Source organism: Anguilla anguilla, chromosome 13 (assembly GCF_013347855.1).
Source record: "Anguilla anguilla isolate fAngAng1 chromosome 13, fAngAng1.pri, whole genome shotgun sequence".
In the NCBI taxonomy this organism is placed as follows: Eukaryota; Metazoa; Chordata; class Actinopteri; order Anguilliformes; family Anguillidae; genus Anguilla; species Anguilla anguilla.
The window spans coordinates 38,980,256-39,001,832 of NC_049213.1; the positions used below are offsets into that span (position 1 = coordinate 38,980,256).

The 21,577-nt window shown below is 44.1% G+C and overlaps 1 protein-coding gene across 3 annotated transcripts in view; it reads right to left on the reverse strand.

Annotated features, from left to right (window-relative positions):
- The window catches only part of LOC118211082 (monocarboxylate transporter 1-like), a 34,856-nt gene that overhangs the window by 7,951 nt on the left and 5,328 nt on the right, over positions 1-21,577 (reverse strand). The window contains exons 2-4 of one of the 3 annotated variants that reach the window (XM_035387889.1): positions 14,075-14,343; positions 11,201-11,274; positions 8,213-8,450 (exon numbers count right to left, since the gene is read on the reverse strand). In XM_035387889.1, the coding sequence (XP_035243780.1) occupies positions 8,213-8,429 (217 nt within the window). In that variant the 5' untranslated portion in view covers positions 8,430-8,450; positions 11,201-11,274; positions 14,075-14,343. Of the gene's footprint in view, positions 1-8,212; positions 8,451-11,200; positions 11,275-14,074; positions 14,344-14,409; positions 14,648-21,577 lie in introns of those variants that run through there. The other 2 variants (XM_035387890.1, XM_035387887.1) reach the window with 2 other exon arrangements.

Sequence of the window (21,577 nt, forward strand, 5' to 3'; positions counted from 1 at the left end):
CCTGTGAGGGTGTGAAGAATGTGAGATTCCTCATTCGTTGTATTCCTCAGAAGGACAACATGGACGTTTTGGGGGGGCAGGCCCTCTGTTCACCAGGGGGAAGTGGTGACTGAGGGGCGGTCAGCTAATGCTGAACCCAGCAGATTGGGCCATGTCTTCCTGAACAGAGCTGTCACTTTTCATCCAGGATTAGATTTCTGAGCGGAAGCTTCCGAGGGGGGGTTGGCTGGGTGCCAGAGCAGCCGGCAGCTCCAGTGAGTGGCAGCGAGAGGTCGAAGGTCAGGTTGAAATGTGGTGGCTGTGTGACGGGAGACTGAGGCTTCGCAAACCCCAAAAGGGGAGGGCTCTTGTGTGCCGTTACTGACTACTGAACCAAATCAAGAGCTCTCCCGCTACAGCAAGCCAGTATGATTGTCTGTTGGCTCAAAGCCCTGATATTCACACAGTATGCGTGCTCATTTTGTGGTCTGTGAAGCCTCACTGTCAAATCATAACTGTATGTAATAAACAGACCAGAGAAGCCGAGGACATGGACGAGAGTAGCACACAGAACTTCACTAACAGACTACAACTGAAATTCACTTCAGTTACTGCTTTTAAAAATGTAATTCATGACTCAGTGAGCGAAGTATGCTCCTGCTTTTGAACTCTGCTCTGCTCTTTAATTTCCGTTATACTACCTTTTCATTCCCCATTTGAAGTTTGTAACTTGATTGCCAACTGTCTTGTTGTATAACTTTCATGTAAGGTCCCCCTTGCAAAAGATATTTAAATCTCAGTGGGGTATTCCTGGTTAAATAAAGGTTAAATAAATATAAAATTAAAAATCATCTAATTTCTTAGTTTTCAGGTCTTCCTGTTCCAGACACACTTGGACCTGCAAGTACAGATGGGTGACTCTTGTCTCCTTAAACATGAGGTTGAATGAGAATCAAAATTCCAACTTTCAAGGACAAGGATTATTTTACCAAAATATCATATGTCTAGTTCAGTCCAGTTAAACGTTGTTAATAGTGATTCAACATCAGAGGCCTAGTGATGTAAAAATATGATAGAATTCATGTAGTAATAAGTACTGATGCAGATAATTCATACAGCAGCAAGAGGGAGATGTTTTGTCCTGGCAACGTAAAATCAGGTCCAGTGTCCAGGCCGGACTGAGTGGTCCTCTTCCTGGACACCCTAGCAGCTTTTGTTCACTATGTGCCTACTTCACAGTAGCTCCCCTCTTTAAAATCCAATGAGCACAGCTAAAGCTAGTCTTTTTGAGAGCGGGGGGGAGGGGGGGACAGCAGTCTAGTCTATTTCTCCATCATTGACAACAAAGACCAGGCTTGTTCGCCTCATAGTGGTTGAGAGGGTAGGTGGGCATATGTGGGAACAATGCGCACATGTAGTCGCCGTGTTGACGTGATGCTAACGATGATCGGTTCTGCTAATGAGCTTATTTATGCATTCACCAATTGCAGCACTACAATGTCCTTGTTCTGGAGACCAGCTAGCTTGATTATGCAGTGCATATCAGTTTTATACAACTGGTTACTTGCCCACAGTTTCGATGTAGGCTACATTGAGGCAACGGTTGCTTTTTTCAGGATGTACCTGTGGTAGAGTTAGAGCCGCATGCTGTTCAGAGCTCAGACAGGATGCCTGCTGTCTCAACTTCCCTGTCTCCTAGTTTACAGGTTACGCCTGACCCCATAAACAGCTGCAATCCCAATACTAAGGGCAATCTGGTAGTTCTAGTGGACATCAAAGGAAAATCTCCCCATTACATAACCTGGGATGGCCAAGACAATGAAATCCTGTGAAGACATGCATTTAGTTAAGGCATGCATGCTGCCCTCTGAATCCAAATGGGGGTAACAGATAAATGGATTTGGTAACGTGTCTAATGAGCTTTCACTGTATTCATCAGCCTTGTAGAATAGAATGCTATGAAGTCTTTTTTTTTCCTCAAAGAGTCTAGTGTTCCTGTCTTCAAACATGTCCTCTTACCTTTCAGTCCCGTTCATTTCCTTCAAAAGGCTTTTTGTCTTTATTCAACCAAATACTTTTGGAAACCGCATGCGCTTTTTTTTAAAGAACCAACTACTAGCTACATGGCTTTGTGCAGTACAAAAGCCATTTAATTTTGAAAAGGTTCTGTCCCTCTTCTTGAAAAATGGGCATTTGTTGGCTTGGCTGCCTGCCATGTTTTAAAATACAAAAGTCTCACTGTTTTCAAGTTAGCAAAGTCAGGCCCATGGGAGCTCAACTCAAAACCTGTGTGATTTATCATAACACAGGTAAAAGCCGCCATTTATTCAGGATTGCTTTGACTAAGGCTCTTTCCCAGTGATTCGGTGTACTGACCTCCATGGAGAGAATGGCTTTAAGATTACCGTCTCCATCCCTCCAGCCTGCCTGAGTCCTCTTAAAACAAATGGGTCCAAATGAGAGTGGCTACCTTCTCATGAAGGATGACTCGGCTTCCTTGCCAAACACCAGCATTATTAAGCAAAAAGCAATGGACTCTGACAGCTTTTGTTTCGAAACCCTCCAGACTCATTTGTCAGCTAAGAATGGGACAAAGCGGTTTAAGATTCACAGAAGAGGAAGAAGAGAGAAATAAGGATAAAGTGTGATTGCAGTGCTGGCACCCCCCCCCCCCCCCCCCCCCCCCCCCTTGCAAACGGAAGAGGATGAAGCAGGAGAGACGTGGGAGTTGGGAGGTCCCATTGCAGGGGCACTGGTTACATTCCCAGGAGATGCCACTGAAATTGAGCACTCGCAAGCCGCCAACAAATTAGCAACACTTTAATGTTACCATAACTGATTATCGCGCCTTGAAGATACATGACAGAATAAAGGTGATTTGCTTGGGGCTGGCGGTAAATGTTATTGTGGCTATGACCGCTGAGCTTGCTGCTTCTTGCCAGGGACTGTGTGACTGGTTGCCATGGAAACTCAAAAAACCACTATGTCATCAATGTCAAGGCTTTTTACGGCATGGAGGCGTGAAGTTAAAGTCTGGATCGGCTCCTTTCTCTGTTTGAAGGGTTCTTAGACGTTTCACAAAATTTGGTGCCACAGACGCACCTCCTGCACTGCTCAGCAGAATGTAAAGCCTTCACACCTTGCATGAGGACTAAAGTAATCTGGGAGAAGAGTCTACACTTTGAACACAGAAAGTGTAAAATCCTGGGTTTGCCCCAAAATGTTCTTCCATGCTTACATCTGCCTGCTTCATACAAAGCTGTGATGTGTTTGGACGCTCTATGAAACGTCAGCTTCAAACAAGGTCAAATGTGAACTTTGAGGGTTGCACCTTGGCATTATTTTGAGCTGTACACTATGCCAGGCTAAGTGTTGCTCCTGAGTTGAGCATCCACGCTCCCTCCATAGGAGTTTAATGGTTTGATGCCGTGTTGAGCGTTTTGGTGCTGATCATGTGACGCACACCACGCCTCCTGTCACGCGCACTGTCGTTGAGGCATGAGGTGCACTGCCAGTGGGTGCCAGCCTGAACAGAGGGAATGATGGGACCAGCCCACACATCCTGCCCCTTCGCCCATGTGGGCCCTGCTCCTGTCCCCACCTTCTCGGTCATCGCACACAGGGACAATGCGCCATTGTTCCACCTCTGAGTCTCCATTCACAAAGCTTCAGGCTTAACCCACTATCTGGCTTTGTGGGCAAAATGCTACATGCCTTCTTATGTGGATCTCAGTTACAAATGGCTGCCAAATCTTTCAAGCTTTGGCTGAATTATTAGTGTTTGCATAATTAGTAAACCTCAGCATCCAGAAATTACGCAGGCAAACTCCCGCTTTCCCCTGAATACAGGCAGGGTGCAAGCGGCATCGCAAGCTACAGCTTATGTTCATTCATGAGGAATTAATTACCAGCATAGTTCACTACCCGTAATTTTAAATACAGCCAAGATAACTGTGATTCTGTTTCAGCCGCTTCACAGTGGCTCTGTGGAGTGTCTGAAGCACACCAGGGTCCACAGCACATTGAGAAAAGGAAAGGATATTCACACTTCCCCCGGGGAATGGCTGCTCTCCACAAGCCCAACCCAAACGAAGTGGAGGCGTTGAAGCGGCTCAGAACACCCTTGTGCGGTGTCTTGATGAGCTCAGGTTGGGCTGAGAATGAGGCAGACCGCCCACCGCCAGCCCAAAGAGTGACTGACACCTGGGGCAGGTAAAGCAGAGCCCAGCTCCTGGTGAAAAGGAGCCGGTCTGTCGCTGACAGGGCTAGGCTTTGTTCTCAGGTCAGAGATTGAATTTCCAGAGTACAGGAAGTGTGAAGCGCTTTGAGAGAGGCGTTCTGTTCCTGGTGGTGCGCGCATGGGATCCCTGTACGTGCAGAACAGCACGTTGGTGGAAAAAGCCTGGAGGAGGGGGTGGGGGTGGGCGGACTCTCGCTTAATGACACAACCTGTCTGACATCACCAACCACCTCTTTCACCGCATCCACTTTATCTCACCTATCACATGGCCTGCAGCTACCGGATTCACTTTGCACGGTTTTCAAAGGGAAACCACACACACACACACACATTCTCTCTCTCTCTCTCTCACACACACACACACACACACACACACACACAAGAAGGGGCTTCAGTCAGACAAAGCCCTACAACAGACAAACTATCCCTGAGGACGACAGTGTCACAGACAATGTTTCCACCGAGGACGGCCCTGATCTTTTTAATAAGCGGCTATCTGACTCGACCCGAGGGCCAAGATCTGCGTAATCCGCCGCTCAACGGGGGGTTTTTACCCACGAGGAAACATCATCGCTTTCTGTTCGGGGACACAGATGTGAGCTTGTCTTGTGTGACAACCAGCTCCTCTTGTCTCCTGTGACCTCACTTCACACGACTCCAGGCACTGAAAAGTTTTAATTTGGGACGTGAGGTAATGCCACCGACATCACACTGAAAGGGGTGGAATTAATTCTTCCTGTATGCCGCAAATTAAATCAACTCTGTGTACAGACAGCAGGTAGCAATGCATTTTCCGTACGCACACAGCAGGCTGGGAAAAAATCTGTCTTTAGAGAATATATGATGGTGGAACCTCCTGCCAGTAGCCTATCTGCTCACCTATTGTCCTTGAGCAAAGTTTATTTCCCAGTGTTTTACCATCATTTCTGACTGTAATTACATATTGAAGTTATTAAACGTTGAAGACAGACATGTCACAATAGCACACCTGAATGACAGAATGCACATACTGTGCGTTGGTATGGGTGAATGTAGATGGGTAGAAGAGGGGCAGGGTCCAGGTAATGTAAACCCTGCTTACAAAAGGTTTCTAAAGAAGGTTGTTTTTGGTCGGCCAAGGTGGCTAGTCCTGCTCGATGGTTTTGCCATTTTTTACACGCTGTCTCTTTGATCAGTTAAATGTGTAATTTTTAAATAAAAGAAAGCGTGTGCACTATTTGGAAGTTGCTCCAGTGTATTGCTTATGTATTTTTTTCAGGATTTAAATTTTTGTGATTGTCCCCGTAAATATTCAGTCCCTCCGCCAGCACTTCTCTTCTAAATAAAAAGCTTCTTTGAAAAGCATGTTTCCGTGCACAGCCCCTTGGCTGCACGTACTTCGTACAACAGGCTGAAAGCATATGTGCTTATATCCACCGTATTTACAGTACGGATTATCAATGATTACAGTATGATTACAGTCCATAGTAATTCCTCATGAGGCTGTGGTAGATCCACACGTAGCGTTATTTTAATCCTCACATGGGCTTACTCTTCCGGCTGCATTAACCGGCAAACTGCCACTGCACACGCTGTGTATTACACAAATCTCATTCAGGATTTTAGTCAAAAAGACCTACAAATTAATATGTGATACGTGCATGGTATCAACCATAAATTATCATTATCATTATCTGCAGCCATGGCATCTAATCTCTTTACACTATGTCTTTTTTTGTCTTTTTTGTTTTGCTTGTACATGATAAGAGGTTTGTGCAAAAAGTTGGAAAACCCTGGTAAAACGACGCACCTATTTCAACCTACTAACAGCAACAGTTCCTTAAGTCCACTATAATATATTCTTGTCTTGTTTTGCAGCAGTGCTTTGAGCACACACTCATTCTGCCTAAGGGTGCCAAGAAAATATAAACAATTACGTGGCTCAACATCTAAAATGCACACCGGATTTATTAGTTCAGAGACCAAACACGGTTTAATGCTCGTGTGGTCATTTAAAATCCACTGCGTGCACAGTTTCGTTTGACCTTGTAGTAACAGCTCTGGCAGGTTTATGTGCCCCTGTGCCCCTCTTATTCAACGTGGGGACGCTGTAGGAAAATAGAGCTGGCCCGCAAGCAAACCACCTTTAGCTTCAACAGACACTGTAATTACACCCTCCTGCTCATAACTGGTCTCAAACCAACGAATACAACATTGTATAGAAGTGGCTATTTTTACAAAACAACTTTTCGAAAATAAGAAAAAAATTATTTGTATTCAACCCTGTCACGTTCCTCTGCAACATTTCTCATTGGTAGAGAGAACCATTCTTTTATATGACTGTCATAAGATCATTTACACAATATGACCAAAAGTATCTCGACACCCCTTGGTCTAGGGCTGTTTTTCATGGTTTGGGGGGAATGGGGGAATCTACAGCATACATTGACATTCTAGATGATTCTGTGCTTCCCCAATAGTCTAGGGAAGGCCTGTCATGTTTTAGCATAACAATGACCCCAGTCACACAGCGAGGTCCATATAGAAATGGTTTTGTTGAAATCCGCGTGGAAGAACTTGACTGGCCTGCACAGAGCCCTGACCTCAACCCCATGCTACACCTTTGGGATCAATTGGAAAGCCAACTGTGAGCCAGGCCTAACTGCCCAATCAGTGCCCAACTCCACTAATGCTCGTCTGACTGAATGGAATCAAATCCCTGCAGCAATTTTCCAATATCTAGTATAAAACATTCTCAGAAGAATGGAGGTTCTTATAGCAGTGGGTGGTCCATATTAATGCCCATAATTTTTGGTGGGATGTTGGATTCAGGTGTCCACATACATTTGGCCATGTAGTGTATTTCCTGTGACTTGGGTAGATATTGGGTAGGCAATGCCAGAGAGTCAGAGTCTTTTTAGCTTATTTGTCATGCTGAAAAGAGAAGGCGATATAAAGGATTACATGGTATTAATACATTTTGCATTCTGCAAATATTTTGCATTTTTGACATGATTTATTGAGTTTACAGAGTGCTTTATGATTACACAGAGTATTTAAACAGCACTCGAAAAGAACCAATAAAATTCTGTGGATTGTCTTATCTACATCCAGGTTAGTCCTGCGTCCAATGAGCTTACAAGTGGGTACTACTGTATTTGTAACTCTTGACCTTCTAAAAAGTATTGAATTAATTATTATATTACTACTAGTAGTACTGCTACTAATAATAATAATTATAATAGGGTAGCTGTGCTCAGTCTCCTAAATATTACCTTCAGAGAGCATCTTATTTCTACTGTGAAACTGCTGTGCTGTTAGTTTGATATGAAAGTCCCAAAGTGCCCTCCTGCAGCAGGGATGACTCAGCAGGCTGGGGCCTCTGATTACTGCAGGACTGCTGGGTAGCTGAGTGACAGCAGCCCTGCTGTTGGGCCAACACCACTGACACGGCTAATGACTGCCAAGCACGGTCCACACACTGCCCCATACTGAGGAATTTCAGGAGCATCAGCCACGTGTCTCACAGGCTAATGGGCTGGAGATTAGAGAAGAGAAACCCCATCTGTCTCTACGATGGCCAGTGATAGGTCGCTAGACGTTTGTGGGCTCAAAGTGCTGTGCGATTGCTGTCTCCCCACCGCACCCCTCCCCACCCCTCCCAGTCTTGTGTTCACTTCCAGTCGGGCTCCAAAGCTCTGCCTCCAACATGGTGTGAAATCTCCTGTCTAGACTTTAGCTTGCCATTTCCAGCATTGTCTGATGCACTGTTCCTAATGCTGCTCTGGTTAACCCTGGTGTATCATACCCTTTCCTCAAACTCAGTGGTGCCACACGAAGGCCAAATAAACCTGTACAAACAATATAAAAACCAGACATTCTGGTTGAAAACCAGACATCTGGCAACCCTACATGTCCCTCTTACTACCACTAGTCTTCTGAGATTCTGAAAGCTCATGACAGACAGACAGACAGGCAGACAGACGGACAGCCCTGGACAGACATCCCTCTCACCTCCTCCGTACGTCACCGCCAACATGATGGACGAGATCCAGGACACCTCGCTGCTGGTGGCGTTGAAGATGACCTCGATCTCCTTGAAGAAGACGGTGATGGATTTTGGGAAGGCGTAGGAGAAGCCGATGGAGATGAAGGCTCCCGCCACCACCGCCCAGCCCCACCCGCCCTCCGGGGGTGTGTACCCCACGGGACCCCCCAAAGCAGGAGGCATAGCCGCTACACAAGCTGCTGTCTGTGAAAAAGAGGGAGCAGGAGAAGGATCAGTCAAATGATTATTTCGCTGCACAACAACCATACACTGCTCAACTCAGGAAAATGAGCACAGTAGAAGACACTGCTTGCTTCCTGAATCAGCAACTACAGCTGCACACCATCACCCGTGGGACTGGGAATAAGCAGCTCGTGCTGAAAACCAGCCACCATCCTTAAAGAAAATGTCCTGTCTTTGCTTTGATAAATAAGATCACCTGCTATTGTTTTTCTGTTTGTTACACAAATTATTATTATTATCTACTTCATATGATTACTTGGATTATCCTGTTTGGAAATACATTGTGTTTTTCGTACTAACAGGTACAAAGCTAATTTGAATTAGGGAGATGAAGGGAGGATGCCAGGGAGAGAATGAAAAAAGATCTTGAGAGAGAGGGAAAGGAGAGAGGTGCAGAGGGAGAGCGGGGGGGGGGGGGGCAGAGAGAGAGATACAGAGAGAGAGAGTGTGTCACACATCACAAACACTGGCAACCTAGTGAACAATGAGCCAAAAGTCTATAGTTCTGTTAAATTTTAAATAAACTGGGTCTGCCCTGTGTGTGTGCGTGTGCGTGTCTATTGTGTATGCCTGGTAATTGGTGATTGTCAAACAAAACACAAGAGCAGAGACTAAAAACAGCCTTGTTTCTCGTTCGTCTCTGCTATTCTCCAGTAACTGTTTAACTGGCAGCGCTGCACTGCATTCTGGGAGGACTCGGATAGGGAACGCTTCATGCACATGACCGAGCCTCAGTTTACAAAGCAATACGAGAACCCTGCACCTGCAACACGCACACATTAATACTTCAGCATCTCTCACAGAACAGGGATCTCATCAGAGCCTCCTTCTATATCCACTACTTTAGAATATGTCTGTGTAGGAGCGGGGTAATAAGGCAGACCTGGTTTGGGCCCAAGGGCACAGAAGTGCGCCCTTAAGTTAACAGCCACCCTTCGGGGTTTTCACTCTTGATACCGGTCATTAAGTGGTTCGCATTTAGTGGGAGCTCAAAATCCATTGGGCTGCCCTCAGAAAACATAATCAAATGGGGATGAGAGAAAAAGGATCCCCACCTTTACCACCTAGCTTACACACATAATCTCACCACAGTGAAATACCACTGTGCTATTTGTTAATAATCGGGACGTGATGTTCTAGGACTGAGTGCCAAGTTGTACAATGCTGCTACACAAACAAGTGTGGCACGCTGCTCGAACTGCTTCAGCAAATATTCACCAGAGTAAATGGATAATCCAGGCAAAGTACAGCATCCAAGACAAGGGCATTACGCTAAGTAAATAAATAAAGTAAGCTGCGGTATGAGCTGTGGAATTGCAACACTTTTCGCCTCCGAATAAACGCCTGCTGGTTGTGGCCCTCTACAGGCCCTGGGGTCAGAGGTCGCTCATCTTAAGGGGCACTCAAGACGTTCCAAGGACAGTGCTGACCATTAAGGCTACTGCCAGTTAACCCTCAGCTTCCATCATGGACCTCCAGATCGCTGGGCAGCAGAAGTGATGGCTTATGGGTAACATGCAATGGGAAGTCCCCACCTCTGCACTAGAGGGAAGCTTGATCTGATGACTAAGGGAGGCTCTACAGCACCAGCTGAGAGGCTTCGTGGCTATGCTAAAGATACGTGAAGGACACAGACTGAGCACAGTCATGGTGTCTGGTTTCCTGCAGGAGATGAGACGGGTGCAGCATGCATGACTGAGTACCATTTAACAGGAGCAGAGAGGAACCTCTGGTCAACTTTTTTCTAGCAGAAAACATCTCAGCACCACAGTAGATTGGCAGTGAGACAGAGCTGGGAGCTCAACCATGGAGGGACAACAGGCTTTCATACTGTAGTCAGACTGAGGGTGGAACATACATTCTATTGTTTTTTTTTTTTTACTACTGAAATACTGAAGTAGATATTGACCAATAGGGGACTGTAGCATTTCAGAAGAAGCTCAAAATAATCCAGTTTTGGAGTTATGGTAAATGGACTGCATTTATATAGCACTTCTATCCAAAGCGCTTTACGTGAGAGGAGCCATGCAAGGTACCAATCAGCTCATTGGGAGCAATTAGGGGTTAAGTGTCTTGCTCAGGGACACTTGGACACACCCAGGGTGGGGGATCGAACCGGCAACCCTCCGACTGCCAGACAACCGCTCTTACCTCCTGAGCTATGTCGCCCCAGTTTTTTTATTGTGTGGCTGTGTGAAACGCCATCTGAATTCTGTTTGTTCACATGAGGCCAAAGGGTGCAGAAGGGAATGCCTGTTATATCTGTGGTTTCCACAGGAAACTCAGACTGCGGGTGGAACACACATTATCTGGGTTCATCTTTATTAGAGTAGATATTGACCAATAGGGTGAATGAGCAAATATGAGACATTTCTAAGCATTTCACAGGTCCCTGAAAGGCACTACATTCAAAATCTGTCCGGACATTAAAAACAATTTCTAATTTGGGTCTCGACATTAAAAAGTTTAACACCATGCCACGCTTGCACATGGAATCTCGACCTGAATACCAGGTGTGGGATTAACTCTCTCATTGTCCACTGAGTTTATCTGCCTGTACCTGTAAGGTCACTCAGACTGTCAACATGGTGAGTGACTGAAAGACACACGGGGACAGCTGTCACAGGCACAACCCAAGATGCCGAGAAGTCTCAGAGCTCCGTTGAAATGTCTGGGTCAAGATTGGATGAAGCACACCTTTCAGAACTCACCCAAAGCTTTTCTCAGAGCTGAATCACACTCTTCCTCCCTCCTCTGTTTTCCACCGTTCTGCAGTAGTCTTATTCTGTGGAAAAAAGAAATGGGCAGACAGAGGGAAAAATCAGACATATGGTAGGTGCTGCAGGGTTTAAGATTAGGAAAAATCTTCTCCACTACTTGATGATTCACATTTAACGCTGAAACCGTCTGGACTCCATCCCTGTGCGACAGTGCCTTGGGTACGGCATGCTTTCTAAATAAAGCATTGCATTCTGCACAGTTCTTTTGCACTCCTCTTAACACAAGGTTATTTGCAGTGATAATAGATTAACTTTTCCATCACTGAGAATCGTTAGCAGGATAATACTTTATTGATTCCCCTTCCCCACCCCCCACCCCCCCACCCAGTGTCCTGCACCCATCACTAAAGTGGATGAGTGTTATTCACACTGCAAACCCTACATATTAGTCAAGCTTGACAACATAAAAATGCCTCAAATTATGGAGACAAGAACAGCCAACTGCCTAGTTTTAATCAAGAAAAGTCTTTTAATTGCCCTTGACTGAGATGCTTTTCTAAGCTTTTTATGGTGGTCTTTGATGTGAAATCATGCCAGTTGCAAAAAAAAAAAAAAAAATTCTATATATATATATTTTTCAAGTTGATTTTCTTTCGGATTTCACACGTGTAAGGAAATTTGGTTGATCTAATCTGCCTTTAGCATGCTACAGTGAACTAATTGAACTAGGATAGACTTGCTGGAGATTGGTCAAAGTGAGGCGGTTGATGTCTGACCAGAACCAAATGTGAGGCATACAGACACACACTCACAGAGGTGACCATGACCACTTGGTTAATGCATTCAGCCTCAGTATGCATGAATGTTGATTTTGGATAGACTTGCCAGACAGGACCAGTTTGACAGTCAATCAGAAGGGGAGCAGGCATGCATACAGAGGCAACAAATGGCCTTTTGGATACCTGTCACCTTATTGGTACAGTATATTTAGGTCTGGAAAGGGGTCTAAAGCTGGTACTTGAACAACACTGTATTGTAATTGACCTGCCTTGCTTTCACCCAGTATGTTTCATACAGTAAAGGAGACTAGTTCTGCTTTTTAAGAAATTGTTATTGATCTAATGTTTTGAACTACAAGTTTTACTTTAGAAAAGATCAAATTCTGACAGATGTTTTTTCAGAATACCAGTACAGAGTAACACCACAATTTTATCTGGGTTACAAAATAAAATCCCAAAGTAAATGTTTAACCAATAAAAAAAATCTATGAAATACAACGCTAAAAACCCTAATCATTAACTATGAGAAAAATAAGGGACATAGCATTACTATGATTGAGAAATACAAACAACAGGATGCAGACAGTTGTAATGTTTTAAGTGTGGCAAGGGTCAGATCAAAGTTTGATTCAAGCAGGTGGAATATTTTGTATAAATCAGTAAAAGCTGGTCTTTGCCAAGTGCTCTTCTGGAGTGTTCCATTACACAAATTGCATGGTTTAATTACAAGTTCAGGTAACCAACCGTACACTAACAAGTTTAGTGATTGCTTATGGAAAGACAGGTGGAATAAAATTGTTAAAATTCTTTCAATGTACCCCAAGTAGACCTGAAAAAAATATTTGTTTGGGATAGTGGTATGGCAGGATCGATCAGCCCTTTAGAATTCTATAATACCACATTTTTATAGATATAAAAGGACCATGTTTACCTCTCAAGACATTGTTAGGTCATGGTAGATATCTACCTTGAAACACAAATTCCTGGCAAACATGCATCCAATAACTGATTTATTTATGCATAGGTTTAAACAAGGCAAACTAACTGCTGCATTTACATTGACCATTCCTATTCCCATGTGGAGAAACAGCAAGGATGTGCAATGATAAAAAACAATTGGCTATGCAGTTACAGCAAGGACATGGGACCTGTTCAATTGTGAGGTGTAACACAATTTAACAGGTCTGGTAATAAACATAGCACAACATGACATGACATAACATAACATAACGATGTGAGCAGGCCATTCAGCCCACAAATGTATGCTGGTCACTGAAGCCTGTGGACACCTGTCAAACACTGCAATGCACACAGGAAAGGATATCCTGAAAGGACAGCTCTAATGCTGTCACCATTACAAGGCTATGCCCCGAATATTGACCTGGTCCTCAATAAGAAATTTAAGAAATTTTGTTTTCAAGTTCCGGTACTGGCCATTTCAGGGTAAAAGTGCTTTCCTAAGGGAAATAACTTCAGATGTCAGGTTTCACTACAACGTTTTGAGGACCCAAACCTGTATATGAAAGCTGTATTTTTTGTTTTCTGTCTGCTGAGTCTGCTAAGGCGCCGCAGGAGCACCTATACCTGTGTCACTGGCCAGGTTCAGGTGATCTGAAGATTGTGCAGCCTGCCTGGTACACATCCTCAAAGCGCTCAGAAGGAGCCTATGAGCACGCTCATTTTAATGGAGGCAATACGTCTCTCGCAAAACCGACAGCTTCTTTCACATCCTGCCCATACACATTAAGGCTTTCCTGGAAATGGACAGAGCAGATTATAAATCTGAGCCGGCTGGAGCATGCAGTTTCATATATATGCATGGGCATGCTAAATGGGTTTTAAATCAGACGCCGCACTGGGAATCCCATCTACATGCACTTTTATCTCATCTATGACCTGAAGTTATACCTGCCATAAAATGGGGACTATAAGCTACACTTGTGTATTTAATGCATCCCTCTTATTACGACAGCGAATTCATTGTGATTTACATCCCGCTCGCCCATTTGGAGCTGTGACTTACGAGCCAGCCAGCACGCTACATTGACCTTGTCGCAACAAACAGGTTTCAGTGTGAGTTGCCTACCGTTCCGCTGGCTGTCTGTCTGTCTGTCTGTCAGTCTGTGCTGGGTTGTTGTCTGTGAATCTGAAGGAAGGCACTCAGAGGACCAGCCAGTGCAGGCAGCAAAAGCTCAAGGTAAAAACAGCAGGTTGGGACGGTCTCAGGATCTGTGACACACACGCACCCCTCGCAGGAGACTAAATCGTCCAGGTCCAGCCAGGTCTTCCTGTTAAGTGCTAACGCCCCCCCCCGACCCCCTCCAATGCACAGAGTGTGAAGGGTACTCCTGTCCACTGACGCAAAACAAACACACACAACGTCACTCACCGAGCAAATAAAGTTCACCGAGGCTGACTCACCTTTCATACGGTTACCCAGATCAAACAGTCCTGTGCCCTCCTGCTATAATGGCAGCGTGAATCCACCACACAAAGTCCAGCATCCTGTTTTTTTGGCTGCTGGCCGGCTGTAGCCAAACCCCTCCAGAGAACCGTCCCCACCACAGCTCTCTGTGGCTCCTCCCACATGCACAGCAAGTGCCCCGGAGATAACAAGTGTCACAACACTGGCCACTGAGCGCCTTATTAATTTCATAAGCAATAAACATCACAGGCCATTAAGTGTGGTGACGTTATCTGGCACAGCGGAGTGGGCCGCTTTGTTCCGCTCCGTCTCCTGTGAGAGAAACAAACGCTCTGTCTTCTAAGAGAGGAAAAAATGCTGGGCTGTTTCTCTGTCTTCTAAAAGAGGGGAAAAAATTCTATACTATGTTTCTCTATCTCCTGGGAGAGGAACAGGCCAGGTTCGGTTTCGCTAATGGACCCTGACTGAGGGGCACTATTGAGAGCCCCTGTCCTAGCCTGATAAAGGCTTGCTTGGCAGTCAGCAGTTATTCAAAAAGGCAATGCCGCTAACCCCTTTGTGCTAATGCCAAATCTGGCCAATCCTCACCCCTTTAGGGGTTATAATAATAATAATAAACTTTATTTGTATAGCACCTTTCATACCATAAAATTCAGATCAAAGTGCTTTACAAGAGAAACAATAGAACTCAGTACCACAGGTATTAAGATAAGATAAAAAATAGTAATAAAATAAGTGTTCTACTTCAGGCTTTATAAACTGATGTGTGCATCGCAGAGACTTGGAAAATGGCTTAAATAAAGCAAGACACTTGTACTGTTTACAATGCTATCTTACATTAGTTTATAATTTAGGTGGACATAAAGTACCACAAATGCAATTATATTGGTGAAAATGCAAAAATGAAGCGTTGTAACTTGCCTACAAAGGCTGGTGCACAACTTGCATATGCCCTCCTGTCTACAACACACGGGCACACACCAACATGCATAAAAATATCAAGATTACAATATGAAAGATTAATATTTTGTTTATCAAACTGCACAGTAAAAATACGTCATAATGGATGGTCATTCAGTAATATGAATCTGACTATTCATATTAATCGCAGGAATGACATAAAATTTGTCGCGATGATGGCGTGATGGTGAAATGCATGTCTAAAGTAATTAATGAAGCGAATTGCACCAGCAGAATCAGCTGGCAAGAGAACTGCATTTACAGCCTGGTGAGCAGACGGAATGGCCTGTTTGATTTGGATTGTTTGGTTGGTTTGTTTGACTGAATAAAATCACCTTATTGCATTGCAGTTCTTTTCAAACTGGATTCACTGTGCTTGACAGGTTTTTTTTTTTTACATCTCAATATGACTCAGTGAACAAAGATGAATTAAAATTTCACCATTTTATCATTTTTAACCATATTCATTTTTATTTTTTAAAATTAGAGACCAGATTTAATTACTTTCAGCAATTAAAACCATAACTCAACAAAGAAATTTTAAAGTGAACAAAAAGCCTTATTAAGAAAATTAAACCTTTTTAAAAAAATTGGAAACAGAAACAAATTTGCACCACATTATGTACTACTGTACGCACACACCTGTCAATGGTCCTCACTGGGAAGAGTTCATAAATATGCACTAGGTACAGTAAAACCTTGAATATCTGGAATTCTGCTTTCTGGAATGTTCTACGTCCCAGGATATGAGAGTGCAGTTTTTCCTCAACCCAGAGTGACAGTAATCAGCCTACCGCAAGCCCCTTCCACAGACTCACAGGTGGGGCAAGGGGATGATTACTAATATGTAATTTAAAAATACAATTTTTAAACATCCCACACTGATCGAGAGCTAAACAAACAAACACACCACTAGCTCAACACTGTATATACTGTACATTGTGGTACCAGATTTGTGAAGACAATTCACAAAAGAATCTATTTTATTTTAAAATAGCAGGTGCTGTGTCGTTTGGCCAGCAGGTGGGGCCCTAGAGCACAACATTAAATCATTAATTAACTGGCTTCAAACAACAAAAATGCTGCATTAATACAGCTCTGAATTCATCTTCGGGGTGTGTCCTACTATCTGGAATTTGCTACTTTCCAGCACCACTGATTCACAGAGGAAGCCGGATAGTACAGGTTCTGCTGTCCAATCAAGCACTTTTCCTGGGTTTAATGATGTCACAGTGCCATTTTAGGTGGCTCTAATAGAGTTAATTCATAGTTCAGGGGAAACTTAAAAGCTACAAAGCCTTCAACAGATGTTCATGCCCATGGTGCAGCTTTCCTTAGCATTGTGGCGCTCCTTACCAACATAAGCAGACACCATAGATGCTTCTACAGAGCTGACTTCATTCCCTCTGAAGAACCATGAAACGTATAAAGTGCATCAGATAGCACTAGTGGAATCTGCCTGAAGGTGCTATACATGTTTATTCATTTACTCTTTCAGGCCAGTTTTAACTCAGCTGAGTGTGCACCATTGGCAACAGCAAGTTGCACTGAAGTCCACATAATTTGTAAAGCGCTCATAAAGCTGTGATTTATTTGCAGCACCTACTGTACCTCCACCATGGAAATTTGTCCCTGTCAGTCTCTGAAGTAACCAATGGTCTACCACCCCTTCACAACGCAAGTTTATATAAGATTTATGCCGCTGAAATGCAGGCATCAACTTTAATCCCACCTAGAGTCGTGACAACAGAATGCCTCTATTTCAGAAAGCACAGGAATCTTAGCTTCATAGATTAGCCTGTTGTGCTAACTCATGAATCTGGTGAATGCAGTTTATAATAAATTGTTTTCTGTTCATTCTGCTAAAACTCATTACACATAAAACACAACTCTACAAATCTGTGACATCAGTTCACTTTCTTAATTCTCAAGCTACTAATCAATATGCATTGAGCAATCAAACAGTCCTTCTGGGTACTGGAATTCATGCACACTGCAAGAAGTGCTTATTCTAATGAGGTGAGGACACAGGAAGTGGTTAGACGTGAACAGGAAGAGGACTGCGGTGCGGTGGAAGTTTCCTAAATAACAGTCTGTGTGATTCTCCCTATGATACATGGCTTGTAGAGGTTGTGCAACATGCCATTCAGACAACAGAAAAATACACAGGAAAAGGCTTAAGAGTGCAACAGGAAGTGTGAATTCCTGCACGGTCAAATAAAATATTAACAGTACAATCAACTGACTCAAGTCACTTATTTCATTCCACTTAAGCTGAGATCTTGAAATCAAGTGGTTAACCAAGTTGCTCACCACACCAGACTGTACCATAAACATTTTGTTTTGTTCAATCAATGATGAATTGAATTTCTGACGTCGCTATGACTACTAGGCTTCAATGAAGCGTCATTCAGTTGGTTAATTGACCTAATTTTTCCTCTTTGTGGCATTTAGCTCATTGCAGCTACCATAAGCTATTCACAGACTGCCTTTGTTTAAACACATTTTGTGCACAGGGCTAGCGCAGTCTAGCCTTGGCCTGTACAGACTCTCGTTCCGACCGCAGTCACAGATATTGACCCTTTGCAGCCACAGGGCATAGGACTTTAACCTTCTGTTCCGGGAGCAGTGACACACAGATAATACAAACAGTCCTCTCATTCACTACACGATTTACCTCAGAAAATTTGGCAAATCTGTAAAGAACGGGTCTAAATTTCCAGATCAGCTTCCTTTGATCTTTATTCTTCATCATGCTCTATTAACGTTATTCCATTTAAAAAAAAAAATCATTTCTTGTTCAAACAAAAAAAAAGTCACCTTACGTTAAAAAAAAAAGTGTTAAAATATTGGATATTTAAAGTAATGGCCCTGCAAGAAAACACAAAGCTTTTCAGACTGAAGGGGGTTATAGGCAGTACACATGCTCTGGACCTATCATTTCCATTATCGGCCTTTACAGCGTAATTAAATGTTCCAGTGGCACAGTTGTTCTCATAAATCCACCTGTTGAGCAGTAATGAAAAATCACTAATTTTTGTGTCTGAATCATTGCAAATGGTCACTTAATACTTGTTATTCACAATCACAAGCTTATTTACAGAAGAACGACCAGAGTCCCTAGACCTATATTTATCAGTTTTATTAAGCATTATTCAACATAATGTCCTAACAGCACATTCATTTTTACCAACTGTCTCACTTTCCAAGAGTTCGAGAGAGAAAGACTGCATGATTGCTTTTCAGAACTTTGTTCTTTAATTGCCAGGAAGCACTTGAGCTATTCTGGCCTTTCCCCCGAGACCCCATCAACCAATAGGGTAGAACCATTTACCAGACTAATAAATCCACATGGTAACCAGTGGAAGCATCTTTCCATGATTTAACATCACTGTTCGTGGCTCTTACCCAGTGCAACAAACAGTAGCGCGGTAGTACAGCTTCAAAGGCAACCTCTGTGACCCGAATTCTCAACTGCTCCAATTATCTGACACAATCTGTACCAGACTGGTCGCACTTCAGAAACAAATCTTAATTAAATACACATCATTTGTGTTCAAACTGTGTTCAAACAGAGAAGCTGCAGAAGCAGACGGCAAATTTAAATGACTACCAAGCTCGGCCACGGAGAACACAGGGCCTGGTTTGACTGGAGCACAATAGAACCCCGCCGATCATCGGCCTAATTCAGTATTCTATTCAGGTTTTCACAAAGTTGGCTTTTCCAGCTTATTTTCAGCAGGTGTGATTCATTTCTGTTTGCGCAATATGTCAAGCATAAGTACATATTCAGCATGAATATCCACAGTTAACAGTATGGAGGCCGTGCTGAGCCAATGAGAGCTTTATTGTCAAAGCAGACAAGTACATTAGGCTGTTTTCCTTCCAGGTGTGTTTTTCAGTGGGAACTGTTGCCTTTGCTTTCAAGTGCATTCTGGGTAACATTTACATGTTTGGTATTTGGCAGACAAGTCTTATCCAAGCGACACTCTACACACGCACAGTCCATTTAAACAGCTGGATATTTGGGAACCGAACCCACAGCCTCAGAGTTTCAAGCTCAGTTTGCGATACATAACCACCTACTTGTTTTTTTCATACAAGTTACTGATAGAAGTTGCTCATAAAACCTGTACATGTGATAGCCATTCATAAATACATAAATTCTCCCCTGTTGAGCTTTTTAAGACAGGAGCTAGTAGGAATCACATCCGAGTTATCATTCAGGAAACAATTACAATTTGCACAGCGCTTAAAACCACAACATCAAAAACGGAACGCACAAAATTAGCAAGACTCGGTATTTTGTTGGGTCAGGAGACATTTTAAAATTCAGGACTGCGTTTACCCCCACAGAAACAGCCCAGCAGTGAGCCAGAGAGCCCCAGCTGAGCCTGTTCCAACAGGCTAAAGGTTTTACAGTAGGATTATGCCTGTGTGGGGGGAAAAAAACCTTAAATAGGCCTCTTTTATTTCAGTGGCCAAGCTTTAGTGCCCAAGTCGTAAAATGCGATTTACCTTAAGTTATAAAATGTCTTGATAATCTGCCAAAACGCTAGGTTTTTTGTTTTTTTTTTGCTCTTATTAGGCAGATGCCTGACCAAACACCATGGCTATGGATGCTTGTTGCAGGAACAGCATGTTTCACACCCAAACCGGTCAGGGCCAAGTAGATTGTACACTAACCCCTTCTTTACATTCTGGGGAAGCACAAAAAAACCTTTTTAGCATAATGCTGATTGCTCAATATCCTAGCTGTTAACAATCCTCTTCCACACTGTAGTTTTCCCTAATGATTCGTGATCTGATTTCACACAGTTTCCTCCCATTGCTTCTGAGGCATTCTATATTCGCTGCCAAGCAACTACCCAGAATCCTGTTCTACCACCCTTTGACCTCCTTCATGGAATGTTAACCATGCCGTCTGCTCATTGGATGTGCTTAATGTCCAGTGTCAGGTGACATCTACCAGAGCTACTACTCAACTCTTTCTGTGTGCGACCGCAATGCCAACCAAGCTCCACGCCACTAGATTACACTCATCCCTGGCTTAATTTAAAGCAATGAAGCTGCCTCCTCCATGCTCTGAGAGAGAAAGAGAGTGGTTTTGTTTATTTTATTTGTTCTATTGATAGGGTGGTGCAGTGGGTAGCACTGTCTCAGCAAGAAGGTCCTGGGTTTGAATCCCGGCCTGGGCCCTTTCTGTGTAGAGTTTGTATGCTCTCCCCGTGTCCGCGTGGGTTTCCTCCGGGTACTCTGGTTTCCTCCCACAGTCCCAAAGGCGTGCAGGTAGGCTAACTGGAGACCTTAAATTGCCTATACGTATGATTGTGTGAGTGAATGGTGTGTGTGCCCTGAGACAGATTGGCGACCTGTCCCGGGTGTATTCCTGCCTCTCGCCCAATGCACGCTGGGATAGGCTCCATACACCCCCCCTACGACCCTGCCCATAGGACAAGCGGGCACAGATAATGGATGGATGGAGCACGCAGCCAAATTGCTGTCCCGGAATGTGTCGCCAAGTTAAATTTCGTGTTGTCCCCGAGCAGGCAACAGAGCGGTTATGAAGCGCACCTGAGCCGCGCGGAGTCGCAGCGGGAGCAGCGCAGACAGCTGTTCCCCCGCGGCTGCTCATTAAGCCGTCAGCGGGAGATGGAAACGGCGTCTGACGGCTCGGCCGCGTGCAGAAGGACTGGCCTTCGGCTGAGAGCCCGCGCCTCTCGTCGGGTGCTCCGCCTCGTGCTCCTGTCATCCCCAGCCACTGACCTCACTGACATTATCAGGTCAAACCTGGACACTGACATTCATTACATCTTCCGCTGCTAAACAGCACCAGGCCTACGGGATGAGCACTGTCACGGTAACAGAAACAGCTGTGGTGGCGATGTATTAAAAAGGCGGCCATTTTACTCAACTCCAGCGTGAATCACCAAGTGCCAAAGCGAAAATGCAACACACTAGCACCTCTAACAACTCTTTAGAGGTGCTGACTCATCGCCTCATAGGTGAGGTCCCCACTGAACGAGTGGATCTTAGCGCCTCTTCCGTACGGTACAGGGATGAAGTTACATCTACCGACAGCGGAATTAACAGTCACGTTGAAAAAATATTCAAAGTGCAGTGAGGCAGTGGTGTGTATGTGCATGCATTGTGTGTGTACGTGTGTGTGTGTGTGTACATCAGTGTGTACGTGTGTGTGTGTGT